The 15968-nt window shown below is 37.8% G+C and overlaps 1 protein-coding gene across 1 annotated transcript in view; it reads right to left on the reverse strand.

Moving 5' to 3' along the window:
• The window catches only part of NEK10 (NIMA related kinase 10), a 121171-nt gene that overhangs the window by 68077 nt on the left and 37126 nt on the right, over nucleotides 1-15968 (reverse strand). Inside the window, exons 17-22 of the mRNA XM_088150834.1 lie at nucleotides 15786-15888; nucleotides 15275-15403; nucleotides 14287-14424; nucleotides 13124-13169; nucleotides 10169-10290; nucleotides 8350-8452 (exon numbers count right to left, since the gene is read on the reverse strand). Coding sequence (XP_088006960.1) covers nucleotides 8350-8452; nucleotides 10169-10290; nucleotides 13124-13169; nucleotides 14287-14424; nucleotides 15275-15403; nucleotides 15786-15888 — 641 coding nt within the window. The remainder of the gene's footprint in view (nucleotides 1-8349; nucleotides 8453-10168; nucleotides 10291-13123; nucleotides 13170-14286; nucleotides 14425-15274; nucleotides 15404-15785; nucleotides 15889-15968) is intronic.

Consider the following 15968-nt stretch of genomic DNA (forward strand, 5'->3'; position numbering starts at 1 on the left):
TGGGAAGGACCCAATAGGTGGACAAAAATGCCAAATCCAGTCTAAACATCTGGCTGACTGTGCAACCAATAATAATAATAATAATAATAATAATAATAATAATAATAATAATAATAATCCCCAGTGAGGTACTACCTTGATGTGGTTGCGGTACTTGCATGCTCCAAGGAGGATGAGAGCTATGGCAGAGGTTCAGCCATACTGTACAGGTCTCATCAGAGGAGCCAGACGAAGAATGTCTCTCCCATAAACAATATGGTGAGACATAATTTACAGAAACCTATACCAGATTGGTTGTCATCCCGGTCAACAAGGACCATGGTGGGTGTTTTAATTCCTGAACATCTGGTGACAAGTAGGCTATAGGACTCAGGACTGTTGGCTGAGCAACCAGGGCTAGCAGCTGCTGGTCTACTGGAAGAAAAGTTGTTTACCTGTTGTAAGTATATGAAGACTGAAAACAAAGAAATAATGTTCTGCTATTGCAAATCAAGTCCAACAAGAACAGGATATCTGAAAAGAATGCACCAGTTCTGGAAAGAACAACATCCAGAATCAGAAATAACAGAACAGAGGTTAGCAGATCAATGTTGATTTATAATACAAAATACAGTATTCACAGAAGTAGAATTGCAAGTACTGCAAAGGTCTACTCAGGGCAAAGAAATTGAAGCCTTGCCAGAAGTAGCTCAGACTGTAGAGGCAAACCAGGGGGAGTCGGCAGTAGAGGAAGCCAGCATAGCTATTAAATCATTTTCATTCCCAAACCAGGTATCTTCTCCGGAGCTAGAAAGAACAAAGAACAAAGCCCTCTAACTAAAAAACAAGAGGAATTGAAACAAAGAATAACTGAGCATCTAGAACAGCACAAAAACAACAAAATTGGGTTGCCTGCATTGAAGCTTGTTACAAAAAAACAGCTAGCAGAAGTATTAAAAAATGCCAATACTGTAATATCAAATATAAGCCACAGCTCACTACAAGAAACAAACCAACTAATGTACAGCATAGCTGCAGTTATAACTGAATACTGTGGATGCAAAATCAACAAACGAGAGAAAAAGCCAAACAGTGCACCACCAAAATGGAAGATCAGGTTGCAAAATAAGATCAGCATGCTAAGATCAGATGCAAGCAAGCTAGAATAGATGAAAGAAAAGAAGCTGAAGAACAAGAAGACCAAAGAATATCTGATCAAGAAATATCACCCGGAAACAAGGAAGATCAAAGAAGCATTGAAAATAATAAAGCAGCAAATGGTAGCCATAGCCAAAAAGATCAGCAGATACGAAGCTCGAATTGCACACTACAGGCAGAATCTCCAATTTCAGTTGAATCAGAAACATTTCTGCCAATCCATCAATGGAGAGACTGCAATGAACCAGTCAACACCTGACAAAGAAGAAACAGTGCAGTTCTGGGCGCAGCTATGGGACGACCCAAAGAAATACAACAAGAATGCAGCCTGGATAACGCAGGTGGATAAGAATAAAAAAGAAGCTGAAATGAAAGAAATTGTGATAAAAGCAGAAATGGTGGAGAAAAGGGCAAGGAAGATCAAGAATTGGTCAGCACCAGGTGAAGATGAACTGCATGGTTTTTGGTTGAAACATCTGACTCATCTGCAGCCACTCATTGCCAAGCAGTTTAACAACATACTGCAAGGAGGTGAAATTGAAGATTGGTTAGAATCTTGCAAAACCTACCTGATAATGAAAGATCCAACAAAGGGGCAGCACTAGGGAACCACAGGCCAATTACCTGCTTACCAACAACTTTCAAATTACTAACTGGTATGGGTAGCTGATGCAGTCCAACAGCATCTAGTTGAAAACAAGCTCTTCCCATCTGAGCAGAAAGGAAACTGCCTAAACAACAAAGGAACAAAAGATCAGTTCCTAATTGAAAAGATGATTTTGGAAAACTGCAAGAGAAGGAAGACCAACTTGAATGTAGCTTGAATTGATTACAAGAAGGCATTCAACTCCTTGCCACATGATTGGATAATCAAGTGCCTAGAAATAACAGGAGTCAGTAGAAACATCAGAAGCTTTGTGCAAAGATCAATGGCACAATGGAAGATACAGTTGCTGGTCAATGATGATAGCCTGGGAGAGGTTAATAACAAGAGAGGAATCTTTCAAGGAGACTTACTATCACCACTATTGTTTGTCATTTTATTGATTCCTCTGTCAACAATACTGAACACGGCTATCAAACATCAAAAACATCTGCCAGGCTACCCCACCTCCTTTACATGGACAATCTGAAGCTGTATGGAAAAACAACATCTGAAATAGAATCGCTGCTCAACACTGTCTGAATATACAGCCAAGATATTGCAGTGCAGTTTGGACTGGACAAATGTGCCACCCTTACCATCAACAGGGGAAAAATAGTGAAGACTGAAGGAATCAAGATGCCCAATGGAAATAACATCAAGAGTCTGGATGAAGATCACTACAAATAGGTAGTGATCTTGAAGGGGCATCCTTCAAGTTGACAACATCAAGCACATTAAAGTCAAGAAGAAGGTTAGTAGTGAATACATGATAAGAGTGAAGAAGATCTTAAAGTCCAAATTCAGTGAAGGAATTTCAGCTGGAATAGTGGACTGGACTCAAGCAGAACTAGAAGCTCTGGATAGAAAGACCAGAAAAATAATGACAATGAATCATGCCCTTCATCCATGCAGCAGTGTTGACAGACTTACCAGGAGGATAGGTGGCATGGAATGTTGCAAGTACACCAGACAGTTGAAGAAGAAAAAAAGAAGAGTATTTGAAGGATAGTGAAGAAGATGCACTGAAGCTAGTACATTATGAAGGCTTACTGAATACTGAAGAGACCAAACTGGCCTACAAGAAAGACCAAATGAAGAAGAGAAAAGAGACATGGCAAGGCAAAGTATTATATGGCCAGTACACAGAAAAACTAGCAGGCAAAGCAGATAACAACAAGACCTGGCAATGGCTAAGAGCAGGAAAGTTGAAGAAAGAGACAGAGGGGCTCATTCTGGCTGCATAAGACTAAGCCTTAAGAACAAATGCATATAAAGCCTGAATTGAGAAGACAGCAACAGACAGCAAATGCCACCTCTGCAAAGAAGCTGAAGAAACAGTGTACCACCTAGTTAGCTGCTGCAAGAAGATCACACAGACAGATTATAAACAATGACATGACAAAGTAGCAACAATGGTGCATTGGAATATCTGGAAGAAATACCATTTGCCTGCAAGCAACAACTGGTGGGACTACAAAACAGACAAAGTAATAGAAAATGAAGAAGCTAAAGTGCTCTGGGACTTTAGAATTCAAACAGACAAGCACCTGCCACACAACACCCCAAACTTAATTGTTGATAAGTCTGGATAGTGGACACTGCAATACCTGGAGACAGCAGAATAGAAGAGAAAGAACTGGAGAAAATCACAAATACAAATACCTGCAAATAGAAATAGAATGACTGTGGCAAAAGAAAGCAAAGGTAGTACCAATAGTAATAGGCGACTTGGGTGCAATCCCAAAGCATCTGGAGCATCACTTGAAGACCATCGGCATTGACAAAATCACCATCAGTCAATTGCAAAGACAGCTTTACTTGGAACAGCTTACATCCTGCAACAATACCTTTAACATCATCAAACAACATCTGCTATCCCAGATCCTTGGGAAGGAGTCGATAGGTGGATAAAAATGCCAAATCCAGTCTAAACATCTGGCTGACTGTTCAACCAATAATAATAATATAATTTATTAAGTTTGTGTGCTGCCCGACTTTCAACAACTCTGGTTGGCTTACAACAAAGAAATTACACTAAAATATAAAAAATAAAGAAAAAAAAGATGGCAAGTGTGATGAAGTGAATCTCACTCTTCCTTGCCAAAGGCCTAGGTGAAGCATCAGGTCTTCATGGCTCTTCTAAACTACAGCAGAGTGGGGGCAATCTGGTTCTTGGGGGGAACCTTGTTCCAGAGCACAGGTGGTGCTAACAAGAAGGCATGCTTCCAGCATCCTGAGAGATGACATTGTTTAATTGGAGGAACCCATAGCACGCCAACCCTGCAGGATCAAATCAGCCAGGCAGATGGTATGGGAGACAGGCAGTTCCTCAAGTAAGGCCCTATACTACGGAAGGCTTTTAAGGTAACAACCAGCACTTTGAATCACACGCAGAAGCAAATTGGCAACCAGTGCAGCTCACAAAGCAGAGGTGTTACATGGGCATACCAAGGCATGCCCATTACTGCTTGTGCTACTGCATTCTGGACCAGCTGAAGTTTCTGGGTGGTCTTCAAGGGCAGCCCCATGTTCAAAGCATTGCAACAGTCAAGCCACAAGGTGATTAGGACTTAAGTGACTATCTGAAGCCCCCCCCCAATCTAGGAAAGGGGGCAACTGGCGTACCAGATGGAGTTATGCAAAGGCCTTACTAGCCACTGCTGATACCTGCTCTTCAAGCAGGAACTGCAAGTCCAGGAAGACCCCCAGGTTGTGTATCAACACTGAAGGGGGAAGTGCAAACCCATCCAAGGTCAAAGATGGAATATCTCCACATTTGGGTGGTTCAAACACCCATAGCCACTCAGTCCTGGTAGGAATGAGTTGGAGATGGTTCCATTCTATCCAAACCTGTACAGCCTTCAGGCACTGGGACAGAACCTTGATACCTCACTTGGCTGTCCCAGGTCAAAAGATACAATTGGGTATCATCAGCATACTAATGATACTGAACTCCAAACCTGCAGATGACCTCACCCAGCGGTTTCATGTAGATGTTGAAAAGGAGAGGAGAGAGAACAGAACTCTGCAGCACCCCACACAGGAGGGGCCTAGGGAGCTATCTCTCCCCTGAATCAACACCAATTGAAACCAGCCCAACACCAACTGGAATCAGCACCCAACGAACACCAACTGGAACTGGCCCAACACCAACTGGAATGGGTTGTTTGTCTGGTGTTAATCCTTGCTTATCTGGGTGTTGGCTGCTGGCAAGGGTGGTTTATCTCTATGTGTCTAGATAAGCAAGGACTAACACCAGACAAACCATCAAGCAGAAAACAATACCCTAATCAAGGAACTACCATGGAGAAAACTACACCCCCACCAGCACTGGTAGGGCAAGCTACTGTATATAAACAGGGAGCAAACTCACTAGCACTGATGTTACCTAGTCAGGTAATGAAACGTCTGCAAGCAAACAACCTAGTTCAGAGTGCACCTTCACTGATGGAATAATATCAAGCCAAACATAGTAGAAAAAGCTGATTCTACTATCTTCCATGTTTCTATTGCACTTTATACTAGTATTTTTCAGGAGTAATTTTGAGCATATTGCAGATGTTATTCCAATCCTCTACTGAAATAGGTTGAATGAGCAAGAGGAGAGATCTCCAACTGCAGTGCATGAGCACCATACAGTGGCTATCTCTTTAAGTACATCCTAGCTCCTGATTTAACTACTTTCTAGAAAATACTAAAATGCAAGAATATATTTATACAAGGCTGCTACGACTCTCTGCTGTATATTAGCTTTCTGTATGCATGAATATTTTTTTGAATCTGCACATGCATTCAGAATTAGTACAGAAAGACGGACAGAATATATTTGCTGAGCATTTGAATGCAGTCTAAATGTTAATATTCTCACTGGTTACAACAGATCAATCATAAATGCTTGCAAACATGCAAAAATAAATACAAATCAAAGCCATGTTTGCATTCAACATTCACTTTGAATAATGTTTTAATGCTGTTTTATTTGTATATGTTTCAAGTATCAGTGTCATTCATTTGGTTAAGCACAACCAAATGGAAATGAAAGTGAAAAGTATTTCATGCTTTATAATTTACATTTAACATTAGCTTTTGATGAGTGCCACTGAAATATTTCATCAGAAAATTAAAGTTCTTTGCACCTATCAGACAGCAACACATGTTAAAATTTAACTTTGGGGACCAAATGTTTTCATGAATACAGTTCTGTAGTCTCCATTTTGGTGATTGGCAAGATTGTGAATTACATATTCATTATTTAAAACAAAACCATTATATAAACCTGATAGAATTATGAAATTCAATTAATTATATGTACTTACATTGGGGTCAGCTGGTTATACAGAGCAGCTCTAGTTCAGAACTTCACTATTAACCTGGCAATGGTCTAAATTAAGGTGTGCAAATCCTTCAAGGTGTTTTGGAACCTGCAGAACTTTGCATTATTCTCAGAGGTGAATGAGTGGCCATGTATATACATATGTGTGTTAGCCAGGAGCAGCTTCCAAAGCTGCTGCATGAAACTAGAAAAAATATGTGGTTGCTTTAACAATACAAAAAGAAATACTGTTTTTTTTCAAAGGAGCCACACAGCCCTAGTCTAACTGTATACTGACATGGAGTATGATTTTTTTTTTAAATCAGCACTTTCATAGCCTGCTGTCCTTAACATGCTTCTGATTAATCCAAGCTGAAAGCTATTTTGTCCCTCTCTATAGCTTCTGATGATACATAGATAAACATTCCCCAAACAATTGCATTCCAGCATATAGTTGTGCAGCTATTAATGTGATAAACCCTTGTTTTCAAAGGGTTTTGCATTAAGTTTAGTTACTTAAACATATGCTCAGAAGGTCATAATCACAGAATGTAATTACTCATGAAGCCTAAATGAGAAATGGAAACATTAAGAAAGCTCTTCTGCTCCAAAGGAAACAAAGCCAATGTTCCTTTTTCCCCCATGGCATTTAATTATTCTTTATCTAACAGAACATTATTACAGCCTACTAAACTGAATTGTGCTACCTTATTTCAGAGGCATGGTCTATCCCAAACAACAAATAAATTGAATGAAGAATTATTAAGTTTCTGAGATGCAGTAACATTGATAATTACTTCATTCTTCTTTCTGCTTAAGTAAATGCAGTAAGAAGATATTCCTGGTGATACTTTCTTGCAGGCAGTGGCCACTCCAGAATGAAGGAAGAAAAGCCAATGCATTCAGGAAGATCAGGTTGGAAAGTAGTACATATTAGCAGTTTACCACCAGCAACATCCCCATGTTCATAACTGCTTGCACAACCAAAAATACACATAACTTCAGTTAGGCCCTAAGTCAGACAATCTTGGCTTTTTAATAATTGCTAATTATTAAATAATGAACTAACAAAAGGGAACTAAGTACTATCACTTTCTCCTTACATACAGAAAACATGAGAATCAAGTGTGAAGTGTGTGAATCTAAGAAACTTGGAGGATATCAACCATCATAACATTTATAAAAGGATTAGAGAAATGCCAGATATTTTAGATTTTTACTCCCATCAGATAGCATGCAAAATAACAGGACAATTGGAAAATGACAGATTGCCTATCCTGCCTTTAAAGAGAATGCTGTAAAGAGATGGCTATGCAAAGACATTATAGATTGCTTCTATATTTTTGAATGGTTCATCAACAATAACAAGCTGATCTTGTTGAAGTCAGACATGGACCTTCTGCAATGATACAAAAGTCAAGGTTGACTATCTATAGGAGAAGGCAATTTTATGGAACAGCAGCAGGGTTTATTCATATTTTATTACATATATATATACAAATATACAATATGATAAATTGGGTATGCCTTTCCTATTTCATTCATCAATGGGTGGACATAACATTTAAGTAAAATCTACACATATAGACTGAAATCATCCAGTTGGTTATTGGATTAAAAATTACTGAGTCTCTGAAACTTTTTGAGGAAGGATAGTAAACATTCATTGCAATGGGGATATACTTGTGCAGAATGTTTCTTTTTGCAGGAAAAATACAAAACATCTAGACTAAAAACAGCAGGAAAAGGCAAATAAAACTTTGAACAAACAATAGAAAAAATGTAAATAACAGCAGTAATTCTGGAAAATATACTATTTCCACACACACAGAATGATACATACATATGCAAGGAGGATTGTATTTTCTGGAATGTGCATTAGAAATAGCATAACATTTCAACATTTGCAGAAGCAATTCACTACTCTGCACTTTTTACTAATATTAAAAAAAATTAAGAACATAAGAAAAGGCCATGCTTTCTAATACCTATGTTGCCAATATGATACTCATATGAACCGCATAAATGAGTCATAATGACATTCACCTGATTTTATTTCCCAGTAACTCATGTTAATATGTTTAAAAAGGGGAAATCTTCCTCAACTAGGTGGTGCTACCTATTGTACTGCAATGTCTCTCAGAGTAAATGTAACATACAGCCATTATGACTAGCTTTGTATTGATAGTAGCATCATGATTATTTTATCTTATCTTCCATCACATGCCAATAAGATCATAAAATTTGAACTTACTGACTGTTACTTTATCTTTATCTCCCAGCATGATATTATTTGGAGTGAGGTCTCGATGGACAATCCTCTTCTCTTTGTGCAAATACCGAAGAGCTAAACACAGCTTTATAGTAAAGAAAAATCTTAATGTAAATGCAAAGCCAGATACAGATAGTCCTTGCTTAACAACCACAATTGAGACTGGAATGTAGGTCGCTAAGTGATGTGGTCATTAAGAGAATTATCACATGGTCGCTTCGCTTAATGACTGCAATCCCAGCAGTCCTGGTTGCTGTTGTTAACTGAATGTCCTGGTTGTTAGGCAAGGCAACTTCCTGCCAGCTTTCCACAATCAAGTCAGTGGGGAAGCTGGTGGGAAGTTACAAGCCCCAGGGGCTACCGGGTGGGGGAATGAGTGAGGGGGTGTGTAGGGGTCCATAGGAGAATCGGTTAGGGTGTGCAGGGGTGCAGTGCAGGTCAGATGCATGAGGGCCTCAGAACTGCTTTCAGCCTGAGTTTCAAGGCTTCTGAAAAGAGACGAAAGCAGCCTTCTTCTTTTCCTTTCTTTGCAGTGCAAAGCGAGCCCCTGTCCTCCCATGAGCTGCAAAGAGAACTTTACACTGAGAAGAAGGGGAAAAGAGATGAAAGCAGCCTTTTTCTTCCCTTCTTCGCAGCAGAAAGCGAGCCTTGTCCCTCCCAGAAACTGCAAAGAGGACTTTGCACTGTGAAGAAGGGGGAAAAAAGACTGCTTCAGCTCTTTTCCCCTTCTTTGCAGTGCAAAACCAGCCCCATAGGGCCCAGTAGCTAAGCCAGGGATGCCTTGTCAGCAGCAGGAACAGCGGGAGCAAGAAGACAGCGGCAAAGGTTAGCTAGGGTGATGGTGCACAGGGCAGCAGGGGGCCAAAAGGGTAGAGATTGTGGGGGAGATAGGCAGGTGGGGAGCTGAAGCGAGTAAGTGTAGGTGGGCTGCCAAGCACCCAAATTTTGATCACATGACTGCAGGGTGTTGCAATGGTCGTAATTTTGGGCACAGGTCGTAAGTCCCTTCGTTTGGTAATTTTGGTGACTGAAAATTGTCATTAAGCAAGGACCACCTGTACATAAGCAATAATTAAACAGCTATTTTAATTGGCAAGGAAATTTTGAAGCATAACAAATTGAAAGGATCATTTCTGAGAGTCTTACAACAGGCAAAATGGCTTGCCACAAAGCTCATTAGACATGAGCATCAAAGTGTACCAGTCACATTCTTTGTTTTGCTGAATGCACTGTATCCAGAACAGAGACACAGCTGCAAATGAGGAAATCTTGCTTCTGTTAGACTGCTGTATATTGTTTTGCATTTCTTCTAAAAGGAAGGTAGATGTGAACTCTATCATTGGAGGGCAAAGGACACAGATTTTCATTTCTGCTAAATTCCTCAAGAGAGGAGTTTGCCATTGAAACACCATGGTATTAAGTATTTTATTGTCTAGACAGACTCTTGGCAAAAAGTTTCAGGATCAGTGACCTTTAATTCTGATCTTGTCTTATCACAAACAGAATGATCACTGATACTTCATAAAGGACAAGATGACAGATCCTTGTCTGATAAATTATTACTCCACAATCATTATAGGTGGAGAACCATATTAGTCTATGATAGCAAAAAAAAAACAAAAAAAAAACAGGAAAAAATCAGGAGTCTGGCAACACCTTTTCTGACTAACAGATGAGTTCACAAAAGCTTAGGTCTTTTAATAACATTTGTTAGTCGGAAAAGATGCTATCAGACTCCTGATTAACTCCATAATCAGAAAACATACAAAGAAAAGTAATGAAGGTAACTTCAGGTTCTTACTTGAATGAATATATTCCATATTCTCTCTTCTGTAAACTGTTGTTGTTTTTCCTTCAAAGAGTGAAAATGTTCTCCAAGGGGTGCCCCTTCTATGAGCTCCATGACTATATACAACCTATCATCTATACAAAATGAAACAAACAGCAATAACAACAAAATATTTTATTTCTCTGAACAGTAGTTGGACAAGGGACATCAAGCAGGCATATTTTCTGGAGATTCTGAAACATAAATAATACTTAAAGGAAAACTGATTATTCAGATGCTGTTCTCAAATGTATATAGCACAGGTACCTAAGCCCTCAACAGGGACTGATTCAAGACTTCTGGGGGAATAATGGAGGACTGAAGACAGCTCCGTTTTTGCAGAGCTGACCACCATGGTGGGTAGGAAAAGCTAGTGAAGGATCCAGCTCTTCAGAACCATCTCCGGACAAAGGAGATGACTGGATCTCCTACAAGTACTCCTTACAGAGGCTCCCTGTGAAGAGATTGCAAATCAGCAATCTCCAGTGGGTTGAGCACTCTGGGAATCAAAGGAAACATCAAGCCCAAGCTGCCATTCATAGCCTTCAAAAGGACACTAGATTCACATACACTTCCTCTTTTAATTGGCAAGGGAAACTACTTATTATCAATTTATTTGGAAATTAAAAGCCTTCTGAAGGGCAAGTTGCTGCACACCAGGAGAATTTCCTTCTATCCTTGAAGAAAGAAGATTCAAGTAAGTTTAAAAATTAAAAAGAAAAACTAATTTTTGAAACAGCAAAAGGGAGTTTGGAATATTGAATGTGGATAGTTAAGGGGCCAGATGGATCTGAAAGAATAGTTTTTATGGACTGTTTTAAATTTTATAAAAATACAGCTGATGATTTTGGAATTAACTGTAAGAATCCTTACTGTGGGAAAGTTTTGACTTTGAAAATAAACAAAAGATAAGACTGGGCTTTGAAGGTTAACTAGAGGGAACCAGGGAGCAATTAAAGGAGAAGATATTAACATAATGGAGGAATATTATTTTACTATGGAAGAATTTAAGTCAGCTTGGGAACAATGTGTTCAGGACTTATTTTCAAAAATTTTTGATACTTTCAAAGTGGAGCATTCTATTGGAAGTGAAGGCAAAGTGAAGATTCTATTGGATAAAACAGAGGCTGAGGATGATTTGAATAAGAATCTTAAAATGGACTTTAAAAATTGCCAGACTATTAAAGAGATATGGAAGACATGGAAAAAGATGTTGTGGATTTGCAAAGAGACTTAAGAATGTTCAACTATAAGAGTGACATGGAGAAAGAAGTTGCATTGGACCTACAAATTATGCTGGTTGATGTTTTAACAATTAAAGGGGACATCCAGATTATAAATCAGGAAAGTGACTCTGAGAGTTATCTTATTTTGGATGCACAGAAGGGAAGTATTAAATTTCTGAAGTTGTTCCTGAAAACAGACAAGGAGAATAATAAGAAATCATCATGTGGGATTTTATTTGAAGAAGCGACTGAAGATCAAGCCTCTTAAAAAGAAGAAAAAGGAATTCAAAGTGGACTTATTTGATCAGGGTTAAATTGTATAAGTTGTGATTATTGGAATCTTTTCTTTTTTTTTTTGACCAGCACTGGAAGACGAGGATTTAAATATTTTTTCATATGGGGATAAATGTTCTATGTTCTATTTGTTAACATATAAGTTACAGGTTAGAATGTAAAAGGGACCTACTTGATTTAGTTTAAGATATGTATGTTACTATTATTGGTATTTTGTATGCCTATCGGGAGAAATCTTTTATATTTTACTTATAAGTCAAAATGCATAATGGATTTATTTGTCTACGGTTAAAATGTATAAGTTATTATTATTTGTACTCTTAATGCTTTTGCTGAGTGAGTTTGATGAATTTTTAATAATTTGGCTATTGTTAAGGGATGAGAAATGGGAAGTAGAGTTTGTTTTTCTGTAATACTAAAGAAAGTGTTAAGTTACTATAAATGTTTATACTTGTTTGGAGGGAGGAAGGAGTCACTTTTTATGTCTTTCCTTTCCTTTTCTTTCTTTCTCTTTTTCTGTCTTTTTCTTTTTTGTTTATATATCTTTGTTTGTTCTATATTAGCTTTTATCTATGTAAAACTTTAATAAAAATATTATTTAAAAAAACAGGAACTGATTCAACCACCAAATAATGTCTCTCAAAAACTGAACTGCCTAACACCAAACCTAATTCATTGACTATGTGAGATTAGTTATCACTTGGAACAGATTCATGTTGTTGGTAAACAAAATCAATAACTGCTGAGTTCTCTTCAGTTTGGATTATAATGAAAAATATACAACTTTACAGCAACAACATTTAACTTATTATAGGTTTGATATATTGGGTTTTTAAAAATATTTTTGTAGTTTTATGGTATTTTATCTGTGGTAAGCTGCCAGAATTGCTGTGGTAAGATGGTTTGCATGTAAATCTAAACAAGCGAACTATTAGGGGCACCTATAGTTAATTTTGAAATGATTTATATGTCAAGAAAATATAAAATGTGAGATCTCACAGAATGCAGCCTGTGCTTGACAGCAGTCTTGGGCAACCTAAGGTCTTTCAAGCTCCATTTGACTGTAGCTGCTGAAAGACAATGGCAGTTTCTGAGGTGAGAAAGATACAAAAAATATATTGTAAATCCTGAACCTTCCCTATAATCATCAGAGGAGAATGGAGAATCATGGCTCCACTCACTTGGAGTCACTGCCCTCTCACTATAGTCCTTAAACTTACTCCCCCATACACACACAAACATACACCAAGTACAACCCCCCACTACCCAACAGATTGCGTATCTGCTATCTAGAAACCTTCTTGAACATGACAAAAGAAGACATTTTTTTGACATAGTTCCTACTTGATTTTAAAAAAATTATTACAACAAAACACAGTGGACTGTAACCTCGTAGGCTTATACTTACTTTCTAAAAAGGTTCTATGATATCGCACAACATTGGGATGATAAAGCTAAAATAAAAATGTACAAGTGTTAGATTAGGAGTGGGCAGCCTAGACACACTGGGTATGAGCAGTACACCAATATTCTTTTTTTTTTTCAAAAATAAGTGTGGGACTGGAAGCACAAAGTACCCCCATACCTACCCTTAAACTGATCAACCCTGCCCATGAAATTTTGCAGCAAACCAGCTGAATTTTGGTAGGATGATTTCAGGCTGAATAGCATGGCTGGGAGAGACTTTTAGGAGGTGAAACACTTCCATTCCTACTCTTAACCCCTCTCCCTCCAAGAGAAAAATGGCAAAAAAAATTCAACTCTATCCCTTCTACACAACATTATTGAAAGGCCTCCTGTGGTCATCAAGCAGATTAGGAGGGTAAGTTTCTGTCCCACCACTTTGGGACTTGCCACCCCAGGTTATCCATTTTTTAAAAATGATCAGAAAAAGTAGTTTCCATCAAGTTGAGCTTGATGTTTGGTGACTTAATGATACATCCCCATTATTTTCTTGGCAACGATACAGAAATAGTTTGCCACTGCCTTCTTCTGGAATATTTTTTTGACTTTTCAATCTAGACTATAGCCTGAATGTTTCCCTAGTTGGATTCAAAGTGCGGACAAAATCAGCCTGGTGGTGTTCCTCTAAATGGCAATTATGGCAAGTTAGGCTTTCAATAATAGTGCATCTTTTGGTATTTTGGTGGCATTAGCAGTTATTTGAAGGGACTGCACCAGCAACAAGTAAAAGAAGACCATCAATACCATAATGTCTCTGTTATGCTTTTAGAACTCAATAATCACTCATTACTAATTCCAACATTTTCTTGGTTGGCCTGCAACTATAAATGTATGAATGATCACACAGCAAAACCAAGGCTTGCAACAGACTGGGTAGGGCAAGTGCACTGTAGCAATTCCCTAGTCCACTACAAATTTACCTAGGGATGAATAGGAACAGGCAGCAGGCAATGAAAAGGCTGAGCAGGGGCAACAAAAGTAGCTAGCCAGTATATCCTCAGGGTAGCATGGTAACTGAAAAGAACTTCACTTTAACTGGCATCTGAACTATAATTTAAAGACTCTCCCCCAACAATTTCTCTGAAGCTTATTTTTGTTTAGCCTCACCTGTTCTTTAATTATGGTTAATTCAGAGACAATGTTCTTCACACTGCTCTCTCGGTCTTTTTTATCCTTTCCAAATGCTGGATTATGTAAATTAATCTCTTTCATTGCAAGAAAGTTTTGGCCACTATGTTTTCTAACCTACAGCAAGGAGAAAAAGTGTGATATGAACAGAGAGTACAAAACAGAAATAAGAATGTAGGAAAGAAAACTAATATGTGTATTTTCTAAATATATTTTTACATATGTAATAATAAATTTGAAAACACCTAAATTCTCATTTTGCAATGAGAATATTGTTGAATGATATATGAGTATCTGAATGTCCTAAGTGGGAATCTCTACAACCTGGCCAGATCCCACTGTAACTACTATTACTTAGTATTTATATAGTCCACTGCGAATTATTTGAAGTACTTGAGACATATTATCTCAGAAATGTTTACAATAATAAAATAGTACTTGCTACAAATCTGGGGAAATAGATGAGTACTCAAAATGTGAAAAATATTTTATGTTAACATGGTCCAACCTTGAAAGATTCTGTTTCAGTGGAGTTACTGGAAGTGCTCTATCTCAAAGTGGACAATTCTGCCATTAGTTTTGCAGTCAAAACAGTCAATTTGGAAGTTGGAACATTTCTGTATGATCAGAGCATAGAGAGAACATTTCTAGTATGGTCAGACAATACTAGAAACAGAACTGTACTGAGGTTGGAAAGGGATGGTCCAAGGTCAGGAAGTTGTACATCTCTAGCATACTGTGGAATAGCTACTGAACTCAGTACTGAGGTATAAAGTGAAATGGCAGTCTTGACTATGTTAACTTTCTCAACAATTATTTTTGATATAAATTATGCTAAGTCCAAGGAACATATGCTTTCCTTTGTCAATAAAAAATAAACAACACATATTTGCAATCTAGTGTGAGAATTATTGAAAAAAAATATGAAAATAAGGCAATATTCAGTACAAATCAAAGGCAGTTTTACCTTATAAACACTTCCAAAAGCACCACTGCCAAGATGATCCAAAACTGCATAATTGCCTATGTATTTCATAGGTGCTTTGTTCTGATTAATATTTTCAATATTTTCAGCAATTTGCTTAACTTCATCCTCCTGGTTACAAAAGTTAAACACTTTATTGATGTAATTTTTGCAAACAAGACAAAGTATAAAAGTCCTACTAACTTTCCCTTAAAACCACTTTCACCTATTTTTTTATCTTAATCAAGAACATTTCCTTGACTATATTCCATTCTTGAATTAAGTTTAGACAGCTAGAGCTGATGAAAAGGAGTATGGTGTTTTAACTGGTTACCACAAAGCATACCACAAAGCATCCTACAGCTATCTCCTGCACAAAAACATTTTTCACAATGTCTTCTAAAATAAATTCTGCAATATTTTATTCAAAGCTGACATTTGAAATCAGAGTAAGCTGAAACATTTTGGCAGAGACTGAGTTTGTTTGAATAAGGAAATAACATGTACTACCTACCAGCAACGCATTTAACTTCAATACTAGCTCTTCATAGGCACTGATCTCACGGATATAATGCCCAACATCTATGAAGCTTTCAAACAAGTCGGTAGGAAAGAGCCTACAAAAATATAAATGTGGATACTTATGGAATACTGCATCAGGTTTATACCCATTTTCATCTCTCACATTTTAAAAACT

This window comes from Python bivittatus, unplaced genomic scaffold (genome assembly GCF_059951505.1).
Source record: "Python bivittatus isolate LINGU-HERP-01145 unplaced genomic scaffold, Pbiv_v1 ctg000610_np1212, whole genome shotgun sequence".
NCBI lineage: Eukaryota > Metazoa > Chordata > Lepidosauria > Squamata > Pythonidae > Python > Python bivittatus.